Source organism: Triplophysa dalaica, chromosome 4 (assembly GCF_015846415.1).
Source record: "Triplophysa dalaica isolate WHDGS20190420 chromosome 4, ASM1584641v1, whole genome shotgun sequence".
NCBI lineage: Eukaryota > Metazoa > Chordata > Actinopteri > Cypriniformes > Nemacheilidae > Triplophysa > Triplophysa dalaica.
The window spans coordinates 26373135-26386326 of NC_079545.1; the positions used below are offsets into that span (position 1 = coordinate 26373135).

Genomic DNA, 13192 nt, shown 5'->3' on the forward strand with positions numbered 1-13192 from the left:
TTAGTCATCCATCTTAACCTATCCGTCATTTTATAGCTCTCGGGCTACCACCCAGAAGGATGGGAAATCCTTATCAAACTGAAAACTTAAGAAAACAATTGATGCCTGAGAGCTTCTCAATGCATTTTCAATTGTTTCTTCAAGTTGAAGATCAACGAAAATTTAGTGCATTCATATCATAATAACAAACAACCTGACATTGTGAAGACAGCATTAAACCCATAATTCATTTTCAGCTGTAATAATTACCACTGTTTGTCTCAGGCAGCTTTTGTAATATATATCGTGAGTCACCACGTCAAGCTGTAAGGTGATATTCTCTCTCTGTCTTTCTCACTTTCTCTTGTTAACTTCTCACATCTCTTTTACACCCTTCAAACTTACTGTCTGCCTAGCTTTATGTGTCTTATCTATCTGTCTATCTGTCTGTCTGTCTGTCTGTCTATCTATCTTTAAATGGTGTAGGATGGACAGGTGATACTGAGCAGATCAATGGATGATTGATCTTTATTCATCAAGCTTTACTCATTTATCTGTGTCACTGGACATCCGTCGGTCTTTGCAGTGCCTGTAATGTTCTCTCGCTGCACTTTGTTAATCACTGTCATTTATCTTTCTCTCTCCTGCAGGATGGAAAGACAGCAGAAGATCTTGCAAATGCAGAACAGCAGGAGCACGTCGCAACGCTGCTGGCCAAGCTGAAAAAGGTGAAATTTTGCTTTAATATGAATGTCATTGAGACTCAAGACATTCGTTGGCATTACATAAATGTTTTCAGCAATAGTTTATTCAAAATTAAACATTCCGAAATCAAATGTAAATATACATTTTTGGCTTTAGCAGGTGCTTTTACCATTGAAAATATAACATTTTTAACAGCATGTTTGTTCGCTTGGTATCAACCCCACAAGCTTTGCGCTGCTAATGTAATGTTGTACCCACTGAGAAATGGGTCAAATGTGAGCTTCATGGGATTTGAGTTTATAATGATTTAAAATGTGGTTTACTGCAAGAACTGAACAAGTTCAGGAAGCTTTTAGCGGCTTCAGGTGACAGTTCACCGAAAAATTCTGTCATCATTTGCTCACCCTCTTCTCATTTCAAACCTGACTTTCCTTCTTCAGCAGAACACAAAAGGAGAGATTTTGTAGAATGTTGTTAACCGGCAGTGTTTCGGTGACCAGCTTTCTTCAAAATATCTTCTTTTGTGCTCTGCTGAAGAAAGAAAGTCTTGCAGGTTTAAAATGGCGCCATTTTGCAAATCTATTTCAAGTTGTAAACAAAATTAAGAACTATTTTCATGGTATTTTTCCAAGTTTGTGGTAGTTCTGTTGTATTTTCTAGATTATCATGTATATGTTATTGTGTAAATGGAAATCCATGATATGTACTGCCGTATCATGATGCTATAGCAGTCATTTTTGTAAGGGTTATTATATCTTAAAGCCTCCAGTTGTTGTTTTTATGCTGGCCATGTTATTGCCTCAACAGCTTTGATTTGATACACAGTTTAGGTTTATCCGTTAACCACAAACTTAATGTTTAGTAAGACTATTTTAAAATAACTCAAGATTTGGAAGGTCATTTTAAATGTTGGTTAATATAAGACATTCAGCATCTTGCTATTTGATTGCATTAGAAAATAAGATAACACTCAGCTGGCTCCGACTCTAATTCATGACTGACACTAGTTATGAAAGCCCCATAAATGACACTCATTATGATTCTCTACCCATTCTTACTCACATTAGCATTGTGTCATTGGTCCATATGTCACGCTGTAATGTGATTGGATTGTGGTAATTAACATACCCTTTGTGATTGGCCTGACAGGACAACCATAAGACCATTTACATCCAGCAGCTGCGGCCTACACAGACCCTCCAACCTCGCATCAAACTCAAGCTGTTCGGCCACTCGGGAGCGGGGAAGAGCACTTTGGTGGAATCTTTAAAGTGTGGGATCTTGCGCAGTTTCTTCAGGAGACGGAGGTCCAGACTGACCAATCCTGTCCGACATCCCGCCTCACCTGTCACTTCCAAACCTTCAGGTGCTTTAGCCTTTGTTCTATGGAGGCCCTGACATCATAGCCACCGGAAGAAAAAACATTGCCAAATTCATCCATGGCTAAAATTGCTTCAGATTTTTTGCCAGGAATTTAAATGTTAGCGTTTAGGAATTGCTCAAAATGATGTTTGGCAGTTCTGAGCAGAGTTTCTGTTCTCACACATTCCCAGATCATCACATTCACGTCATTATTGCTATCCTTAGAAGGTGGAATCACATCAAAGTTGTGTGTTATATATGAAGCTTGCTTTTCTCACAAATATTGTCTTGAAGAGTTTCTGTGAGAAAGTTTCTATAAAGAGCCTAAGTTCAGGAGAAGGCGTTGATTGTGCGAGACATGTGCAGCATGGTGTGACTAACACATTTGTGAGGTATAGAACGAATTTGAGTCATCATTTCTAAATGAAAATTGCTCATATAACTTCTTGTACTTTTATCTAGAATTTAATTTTTTAGAGTAGAGGAATAGTCATCTAACAACAATAAAAAAATATATATATATATATTATTATTTTTGTAAGATAATTAATATAGTATTATTATTTTTATTAATAATACTGTTTTTATAATGACCAAATAAGCTTTTGTATATTTAAATAAGAAGAATATAGTAGAAACATAAACAAACTTTGATTGGTCAATGCTGGTAGAGCAGAAATCAGGCCTTTGTCAAAGAGCTCCCCCATGTGGCAGGTTATCAAAGAGTTGAGCGCTTTAATTTGAATGTGCCTGAATCAACATTTTAAATGTTAATAATATATCATTGGAAACCATTGTTTATTTACTGTATTCCCTATACAGTATATTGTATATAATTTGTTTATATACAGTATTACATATTGTTTATAATTGATGTATATTATATATTTTAAAGAGTTATAAAAACAAACTAAATGTATATATTTGACTGCGTATATGTATTTTTTCCTTCTCTATGTCTGGGTGTTTGTTGTTTGTGACTTGTATGTGTGCGTGCGCAGTGTCTGTGAGTATCTCAAACCTGTATCCAGGCTGTGAGAATGTTAGCGTTCGTAGTCGCAGTATGATGTTCGAGCCCAGTTTGACCAAAGGAGTGCTGGAGGTCTTCAGTCCCGTACACAACGCTCTCTCTACGGCTGATGACACCGCCACAAAAGCCATCGACATCCAGAACGCCAATGTCAACGGTGAAAATGATTTCTAATAGGCATTGTAGTGTTATTGTTTTTACACATTTCTTGTTTTGAAATTGAACAGAATGTGCTGATCTTTATATAAAAAGTTAATTTGCCTTGCTTTAATAATTGGTCATTAAAACCAGCATCACTTGTGCATTTTGTAGTGTGGCATAAGTGCCCACATAGTGTACTTTGTGATGGCCGCCGTATACTTAGAATGCTTGTGTGTATGTGTGTACTTCTAGGTGTTGGAGACTTCAGTATATGGGAGTTCTCTGGTAATCCTGTCTACTACTGCTCATACGATTACTTTGCCGCGAATGACGCAGCTGCGATCCACTTGGTTTTATTCAGCCTGGAGGAGCCGTACGAGACTCAACTCAGCCAGGTCACATTCTGGCTCAACTGCCTCAAGGCTCTCACGCTGCAAGAGGATAACATCGGTACGTGTGTGTGTGTCACTTGAGACTTCAGTGTGCAGAATATAGATTTTTTCCTCTGTAGGGCTTTCTATTATAATAATTACAGGGATCCGCTTAAGCTGTGAAATGTTTGATTAAGAGGTCTTGGGAGAAGTAATTTTTTTTGTATCTTTATATTAAAATGAATAACAGGGTTATTATGATCAACACTATGATTAGATTTTTGTTTTGAAAGAGAATATGTGAATATTTAATTCTGTTTGTTGTGTTTTGTTCAGGATTTTATTTCTGTTTTGAGTCATATTGTTTCAGCTTCATTTCCATAATGATTCAAAACAACATTTGCTAACCATTCTATTCTGAAAGTATAGCTGTCAATTTATTAAACATTTGAATTAAATTAATGAAATGTCATGCACATGAATTAATCAAAATCGTCATATTTAATTTTATATTACAGCAGTTTTTGCATGGAAATTATGATAATTTCGGAGCATGTTGCGGCAGATATAAAAAGCATTTAATTGACATTTATTGACGGTTTTAGCTGCAACAACGTAACATTATGTCGTTTTTAGGTTGAGTAGGTTTCATTTAATGCAATTAATATGCAATAAAATATGAATATAAATAAATATAAAAGGAATTGTTAGGCCAAACCCGGGCATCAGATAAAACCGTATATAACGATTAGTCGATGCAAATTACATACAATGTCAGCGCAAAGATGCGGACTTGCAACGTGTGACGCCAATCAGGTTAAAAACTCAAGAGAGAAATTCACGCGAAGAGCTCATTGACCAACGATTCCTGCGAGTAATATAGAGCGAGGAACGCGATCCTTCGCGTTCAGTGCGGATGCATCATAAGCCGTTGTTAAATTCCCCAAAACACACATCTGACCGCAATACGTGAGAATTACAGCGCCACTGTATGCTGTGTTGCTTGGCAACCACTTTGTTCTTTCTGTTTCTGAGGAACTACATATTGGTTTACAGTGATTTTATAACAAGGGGCTCTGTGTTGTGCCTGACAACACCTCTTAGCTCTTATAAAATGCCTGTAAGTTACACAAGGACTCAGTGTATCTCCTTTTTTAATGAAACGCAGCATCTCTCAAAGACATCTCAAGAACTCGACGTTCTGTTTCATTCCTTCGCCTGTGTGCTCCGGCTGAGTTTAGAACACAGTGACACATCTTGTGTGAACGGCTTCTGTGCCGTCTGATATCTCAGTGTGTCACATTGCCTGTAGTAGCAACTGGAGCCGAGCTAACTGCAAACTTACAACATAATTGGAGAAAATGTATAAAACTGATTAATTAAAAGGTTTTACTTGAAGGAAATTGTTCACCCAAATATGAAAATTCTTTCAAAATGTACCCATACATCCATCATAAGAAACATTATAAATATGAAAGAAATGAGTTGTTCTCCACGTATCTTACTTTCCGTCCCGTCATTCATTCTGTATGCTCTCATTTGACTGTCTCCTTCAAATTCTGCGGGTCTTGCCTTTGCTTTCACTGTAGTGATGGTTGATGATTTTGTGGAAGTACTGTAGCGAGCACATCTATAATACTATGTATAATGCAAGAAGAGAACTAGGATCTCGTTTGATCTGTCTATGGCTGTGTCTGTTGATCTTGATACTGTATGTGGTTATTAGTTCATTATATGCATTGCTATTATAGATGTTGAGTGCAATAATGAGAATAAAGATTAAAACCGGTGCTTTGTTATGTCCACAGCCTTTGGAGGGAAGATCAGGAATCCACTGTGTGTGGTGCTCGTGGCCACACACGCTGACATCGCGAATCTCCCTCGATCGTTCGGTGGAGAGTTCATCTATGACAAAGAGAGATCTCTGCTTAGAGAAGTCAGAAACAGGTGATTTAATTGATATCAACTAATAAGACAAACCAACTGTTCATGTTGTGTATAAAATTCAAGTAGTTTGAATTAATTGATCAGCTCTGTTTTGGTTAAAGTTTGTTTCTATTATCCTAAATATCTTTTCAATTCTTTCTCAGGTTTGGTAATGACCTGCTGATTGCTGAGAAGCTCTTTGTCATGGATGCAGGAGCATCCAACTCCAAAGACATGAAGCTGCTGAGAAACCTTCTGTTAGAGCTCAGAAACAACATCATCTCGGTAAGCTCAATCTCTATATTCTTACACATCTCCTGTAACTGACCGACTTAAGTACTTTATTGAAACGGTCAAAATGTAGCGGGCATGTTAATTGGTGCCATTTATCCAGTGTGTTGATGTGTCTTGACACAGTTTAAATGAATGAGGCTTGTCAGCTCTCTTTAACATGTCAAGCATCACGGCATGTGTACCGAACCCTCGCTGATATGTTGCTGCTTAATAAGAGCCACTTTTTCCTCCTCCCCTCTGTTTCCCATTTGCTGTTTACACTCCTACACATACCTGCGGCGCTTTCTTTAACATCTGCATGCCTTAAGGATGCTGTTACAAATTGATGGCTGCCTTTTTTAAAGACACAATATTATCTGCAAGCTACTTTCGTTGATAGGGATTTGTAAGGGGTAGTTTACCCCAAAATAATTAAAATCGTGTCATCATGTATTTGCCCTGGTGTGGTTCACAATCTGGATATGTCTCTTTTTTTTTCTGTGAAACACAATAGATGTTTTGAGACATGTCTCAGTGGTTTTGTGTCAATACAATGGATGTTAATGTAGTACAGTGTTGGGTGGGTACCAACATTCTTCAAAATATCTTCCTTTGCGCTTTTGCATAGGAAAGAAACTCGAACAGGTTTGAAAGGATGTGATAGTGAGTAAATAATTGAAGAACTGTCCCTTTAAAGAAGACTGGGTGTTACTTTTAATTGGTAGTGCTTGTTAAAGGGACAGTTCACTCAAAAATGAAAATTCTTTTATCATTTACTCACTCTCAAGTTGTTCCAAACCTTTGCAAATTTTGTTGTTCTGCTGAACACAAAGAAAGTTATTTGGAAGAATTTTGTAAGCAAACAGTTTTGGGGCACTTTTAACTCATTCGCCGCCAGCCTGTTTAAAAAAAAGTTGCCAGCCTACGCCAGCGTTTTTTAACATTTTCACCCAACTTTAATGGCTCACAGTAAATTTTCTGTAAAGAATATATGGACAAACAACATGTCAAATGAAAGAGAGTCTCAGCTTTTAAAAAAAAAAACGTATTCTTCTAACTTCCTTTGTTCGTTTTTTATCTCTCTGTAGATGTGGGTAGGTTTCTTCCAAAAGATAATTAATGTTTTTGTCCAAAAAACGCTATAACATATACATTCTAGGTTCTGGAATTCTGTACTTTTTCCCAGTGGTGTGTAATAGCGCCACCTGCTGTATAACAGTACGAACACTGAATGCCGTAAAAACTCGTCTTTGGCGGGGAAGCGTTTTTTTTTTAATGACGAGATAACTCGTAAATGGCGCTGAAAGAATTAACTAGTAGGGTTGAAAACTACTATGGTGCAGTCAATGGTGCCGAGAAGCGTTTAGTTTCCCACATTCTCCTGAATATCTTCAATATGTTCAACAGAACAAAGAATTGTATACAATGTTAGAGCAATTGGAGGGTGAGTAACTGATGACTAAATCTTTATTTTTGGGTGAGCTATGCCTTAAAGGCAATGAATGTGCCTTAAAAAAAGTCAAATCATGCAAGTGCTTTTCAAAATGTTTTCTCTCTTCTTTTATGTAAATGTATTTATGTAGCTTTATACGACTCATTGTTGTTTTGTGGCTCTCTCTCATGCATGTTCTCCCTTTTACACAGACCTGCAGGCCTATGACTCAGTTGGCAGAGAAGCTTTTGTCCACTCTGCCTTCCCTGAGGAAACTGAGCGGTCCGAACCAGCTCATGTCGTGGCAACAGTTTGTCGTGGATGTACAAGAACACATCAACCCTCTGGCCAGTGAAGAGGATCTGCGGGAGCTGACTTTACAACTTCACAGCATGGGAGAGGTGTGTTGTGTGTGTGTGGGCAGACCATTGCAAGTGTGAGTGTGTGTGTCTGTTGTGTGTGTGTGTGTGTGCGTGAGAGAGCAGCTGAATGATTTGTGTGCACATTTGAATAACAGTAGGGTTGTTTTGGTGTGGGTGGAAGGTGTATGAGCTGTTGATTCTATTGTTTTATTAATTAAAATTAGTATTTTCATACACTCAGTTATGCTATTGTGCACACCCACACTGTTAATTCTACATCCATTACCACAAAAGCACTCAAAGTCTACAGTGCAGAACATCTACACATGTTTCACAAGGCTTACATGTATTTTTGTGGATCTAAATGACATGGCTGTCAGAAACTGAATAGCACCCTTTTAAGTCTATTGAACACCCACGGGTATTACAACAACAACACTTTAACATATAGAGATAGCAGTTGAATAGTCATGGTTTTTCATCAATATTAATCATCAGTGTTTAAAAGGCAGAGGCAGCACTTAAATACATTTTAGGGCATTTTATTATGTTGACGTGCCAAAGTAGCTAGCTGTGATTCAGCTTTGTTCACATTTTAAACATTCGCTTGTTGGTAAAACTGAATCTGACATATGAAATTTGGGAGGTCTTTGCCCTGATGAGATGGAAGAATGGTGATTATTTAGTTCCTCTTAAAGGGATAGTTCAAATAATAAAAATTCTTCTGAAATGTTTATTTAATTGCTTGCCTCTTTAAAATATATTTTTTTCAAATTTTGTAAAGGATCTTATAGCAACCGACAGTATTGTGTGCCAAACTTCCACCAATAAAAACTTTTAGTAATACTTAATACTATTCCCTTCTTTTCTCCAGATCAACATCATGCAGAGTGAAACCGTCCAAGATGTTGTCCTGCTGGATCCCCGCTGGCTTTGTAGTAATGTCCTTGGCAAGCTTCTCTCCATTGAAACCCCCAAAGCAATCCACCATTACCGTGGTCGCTATCGTGTGGAGGAACTCCAAAACCTGGTCTCTGAAGGCGACATCGACGAACTCCTCCAGATCCTTGATGCCATGGACGTCTGTGCCCGAGACATAGCCAACCCGGGAATGGTTGACATTCCCGCCCTCATACGCACGGGTGGGCTGCAGCACACTTGGACAGACGAAGACGACATCGAAGGCGAAGACACTTTAATTTACGGTGGAGTACGTGTCGTCCCTGTAGAGCACTTAGCCCCGTTCCCTTGCGGACTCTTTCATAAGCTTCAAGTCAACTTGTGTCGCTGGAGCCGGCAACAAAAGCCCGAGGTTGAGCCTGAGGACGTCCGTTTGTGGAGCAGCGGAGCTCGGGTTGGGCTCGGTGGTGCCGAGGCTCTAGTTCTGCTTGTTAACCACGGGCAGGGCATGGAGGTACAGTTACGAGGACCTGAAGGAGATCCCACACGTTGTTATGCTCTGTTGGACACATTGTGCGGCATGACAGAAAGTCTCGTGGCCGCTACGTTACCTGGATTGTTAACTGCCCGACATTATCTGAGCCCCCAGCAGTTGCGGGAGCACCACGGACCCATCATGCTCTACCAACCTAGAGACTTTTTCCGGGCTCAGGCGCGCGGTGAGAACGCCCTGTCTAACACAATGGGCGGCTATCGCGAGAGCTTTGTTAGCATCGTAGCATTAGGTTGCACACAGGTCTACAAACAGGGCAGTCTCGGTAGGGACGTGCCCGTGGCGGAGCTCGGTCACCTGGCTCGACGCAAACTCTGCCGCCTGCTGGACCCGCCCGACGCCCTTGGAAAGGACTGGTGTTTGTTAGCCATGAACGTGGGCCTAAGCGAGCTAGCTGCTAAATATAGCGGCAGCGCCAACGGGACCCCCCCTGCAGACCCCCTTTCCCTTCCCAGCCCAACAGCCACACTTCTGCAAGAGTGGAGCCAGCGATCAGATTCTACCGTAGGCATTTTGCTTGCTAAATTGCGAGAACTTGGCCGTCGAGACGCGGCAGATTTTCTTCTCAGAGCCGCGCCAGTGTTCCGGGTTAATTTGGAGATTCTGGGAACTCCGCCAGAGCCGTACAGCCCTGTGTGCAATGGAGGCGGCACATCTTACAATTCCATCAGTTCTGTGATCTCTCGCTAGGACTCCAATTGTGTCTGTAGAGAAACGTGCAATTTCATCAGTGGAGTGATGTTCAATCTCAGATCCCTGGTGTTTAAAGACTAAAGTATTGAGTTTATTTCCACTGATGCCATCTGCGATTTCTGAATGTTCAACCTTGGTATCTTTGAAATGGTGCCTCTGTAAGAAAAAAAAAACAAGGGAATCTTGTATCACCTGTCTAAATTAAAATAAAGTGAAACTGCAGAAGGCCTTTCCAAACGTCCTTACTGAATGATAATTCTGCAGTTTTGAATGATACATTTCAGTCTGAATCAAAGAAATGAAACCACATTCGATGGCCGAATGATCACAAAGTGCTTGGAAGCGTTACTTGATGATAAAAAGATAATAACTCAATCTATTGAGTGCCTTGGAGATGATAAACTGTTCTAGATTGTAACATTTGATGTGCCATGTGCTACCTACTAAAAGCAAATTTAATTTAAACACCTGTGGAAGTGTTTCAGTGTTTACCCTTTCTAGAACAATTCAAATGTTCATATATAAATGAAGAACAAGTCTGTTCTCAAACATTCAGAGTTTGAGAACATTCGGAGGAAATTGTATCTACCTTACCGTTCCTTACTGCAACAAAACCATATTTTTTCAGACAGGATTTTATTAAGAAGATGAAGCACATAAACATTCCTTGACGAAAGTAAATGTTAACATTTTTTAAAGTCTGCTTCCTAAAATTCTGTGTCCCAGTGTATTTACTGACTTTCAAACGTCGTCACATTTAAGTACGGTATACTTGTGTGACCTCAATGAAACAATGCAGTTCTAAGTGCAAACGATGAAATACTCCAGGCATTTCTTTTTATAAAATCTCTGCTGCAATATCTTGGTAAGCATGAACTGAGTATTGTTACAATTGTTTAACTGCTATATAAATGTTTTCTGTTTCACACATTCACACTCTTAAGCATTAGATTGAAAGCAAATTATTTTAAAGGGATTGCAATTGGGCAAAAAAATCATAAAATGTGTAGAACTGTTAACAGAGATCCTGTTTCACTGTTATATTTAAGTGGTATAAATTTATATAAATCATAACAGCCATCTGTTTGAATTGGGTTTTAATAAAGTGGTATGCGGGGCACAAATGCATTGACAACGTGAAAGCTGTAGGTGGCAGCAAACCTTCCCTATTATGTCTATATGCTATGACTTTTCCTTCAAAGGAAACAGCTACAGTTTCATCTTTTCTAATATCTTAAATGAACTTTCAACAGTCCCATGTAACATTCTGGGGCTTCCAGCTCTTTATTCCTTTGCAGGCACTCTTAAAATCACAAGCAAACTTTTCTGAAAGGGAACTGGGCATATTGTGTTTTTTCATTCCAAAGGCACATTTTTATACTGTGATTATGTCTGTGTATTATAAATCTGTCTGTTTATTTGTGTTCAAGCTTAATCATTTCCTTTATAAAGACTTTAACAGGGTAAATCATAGGGGAATTTATCCTGTTGTATTTAAGACTTGTACAGTCATTTCTTTGCACAAGACCTACACATCTATTTATATTATGTTCTGAATGCATGTCGCTGAATGCCATGTCCTTAATATTTCCTTATAATTTTACAGTGTACTACATTTTTTTATAATAAATTGTTTACTTGATGACCCTTTCTTTGTGTTCTTTTACCTTAAAACATCTTAAGATATGCTATCCCATTTACATTGTATTCTAAAAACAAATTGGTTGATGCCCTGTTAAATGGTGGAAGCCTTTCAAACGGCTTTTAATCAATTGAACCAAGCATTTTATTGAATAATGAATTGTGCCTCTTTTGATGTCTCCGGCCCTGATGTAATCAATCTAAAGTAATTAGTCAGAATAAAAATATTTTACCTATAAAATCTAAACGACACTTAACAGACAATAGTATCCGTAAATACTTTATAATAAGGAATAACACAAAAAATACACTAGAATGAGGCATTCAAATAATTATTTGTCCCGAATGTTGCATAATACAGTTTTGTCTCGTGCTTTGATGTGATCATAGTTTCCTGTTTCCTGAGTTATTATGAGTCTCATTCAATATTTGCCACTGACACGGCAAACACAGATACAGTGTCAGACTCATAAATATACATAGAATATTATATGTTTTAGAGGTTAAGGCATTTTTATCTCCAAAGTCAGATTAAAGGGATAGTTGACCCAAAAATGAAAAATCTCACAAGAATGACTCACTCTGACCAAACCTGAATAAATGTATTGTTTGTTTGAACACAGAGAGAGATATTTGGACGAATGCTTGTAACCAAACAGTTCTTTGACCCCATCGACTACCACAGTAGTAAAAATGGTTGTGGTAACAATGGTAATCAAAAGTGCCCCAGAACTGTTTGCTGTCCTACATTCTTCAAAATATCTTCTGTGTGCAACAGAACCAAAACAATTTTGATGTAATTTTTCCTATACTATGGTGGTCAATTGGGTCAAAGAACAATTTGGTTATAAGCATTCTTCCAAATATATTTATTTGTGTTCATCAGAAAAAAAAATTCCTCTACAGATTTGGAACAACTCGAAGGTCAGTAAATGATCACAGAATTGTTATATTTAGGTGATCTATCCCTTTAGACGTTGATCACTTTCAGTGGTGTGTAATGTATTTTGCTTTATTTTAATGCAGTGAGTTATGTGAAAACTGTACCAGCCCAAGTGCTTCAAAGCTTTTTCAACACTTAAAAGTGCCCTCTAGCAAATTCTGGTAAAATTATTTCCATGTGCATGCCACTACTTTGAGGAAGAAAGACGATGAACAAAGCGTTCTACGATGAAATGAAAACAAAATCATGACAAGGCTGCTGGTAAATAATGAGTCATGTGAAATTATAAGATTTTAGACGTCATGGAGTGTAGCAAGACTGAACTTGCATGCAGCAAAAAGACACCACACCTCTGTTTCCAACATAACATTAATGCTTCCGTGTCTATTTGATACATTTACCTCAGCAAAATGTATATTTTAAAGCAAAGATTCACTGACAATGTGCAGTGTCATGCTTCCTTTTGTCTTTTGTTTATACTACTAAAGCCTCACACTAGATCAATGCTATTTCTTTAAACTCTGCTTTCGTTTGATCATCACTTGGGTTGATAGGTTTAAGTGATAATGATCCGCTATCTTTTTTTCTATGCTTTTTGTCACAGATGGCACATTAATCAAACTGTGCTGGAATGTCAATTGACTAGTTATGTCATCCACTTGCCACAAGTCATTGCAGAGTAACAAAACAATATTGAATGGTGTTACGGAGTCAAGATATAGGACTAGATAGAGTCAAATGATGTCCTCACACATATACTGATAAAAAATGCAACGTTTTGGTCTTGTTTTGTTGTTGTGAACAGTGTCAGACAAGTTCAATGTGTTTGTAGTCTTACGTTTATTATTCTCTAAATAGATTGCCAAGTAAGAACTGAATTA

At 38.2% G+C, this 13192-nt stretch overlaps 1 protein-coding gene across 2 annotated transcripts in view; it reads left to right on the plus strand.

Moving 5' to 3' along the window:
- Window positions 1-11374, plus strand: part of dapk1 (death-associated protein kinase 1) — a 62817-nt gene extending 51443 nt beyond the window's left edge. For both annotated transcript variants that reach the window (XM_056746442.1, XM_056746443.1), the window contains exons 19-26: window positions 630-707; window positions 1834-2050; window positions 3048-3233; window positions 3470-3667; window positions 5397-5535; window positions 5679-5799; window positions 7432-7620; window positions 8456-11374. In XM_056746442.1, coding sequence (XP_056602420.1) covers window positions 630-707; window positions 1834-2050; window positions 3048-3233; window positions 3470-3667; window positions 5397-5535; window positions 5679-5799; window positions 7432-7620; window positions 8456-9724 — 2397 coding nt within the window. In that variant the 3' untranslated portion in view covers window positions 9725-11374. The remainder of the gene's footprint in view (window positions 1-629; window positions 708-1833; window positions 2051-3047; window positions 3234-3469; window positions 3668-5396; window positions 5536-5678; window positions 5800-7431; window positions 7621-8455) is intronic.
- Window positions 11375-13192: the final 1818 nt, after the last annotated feature.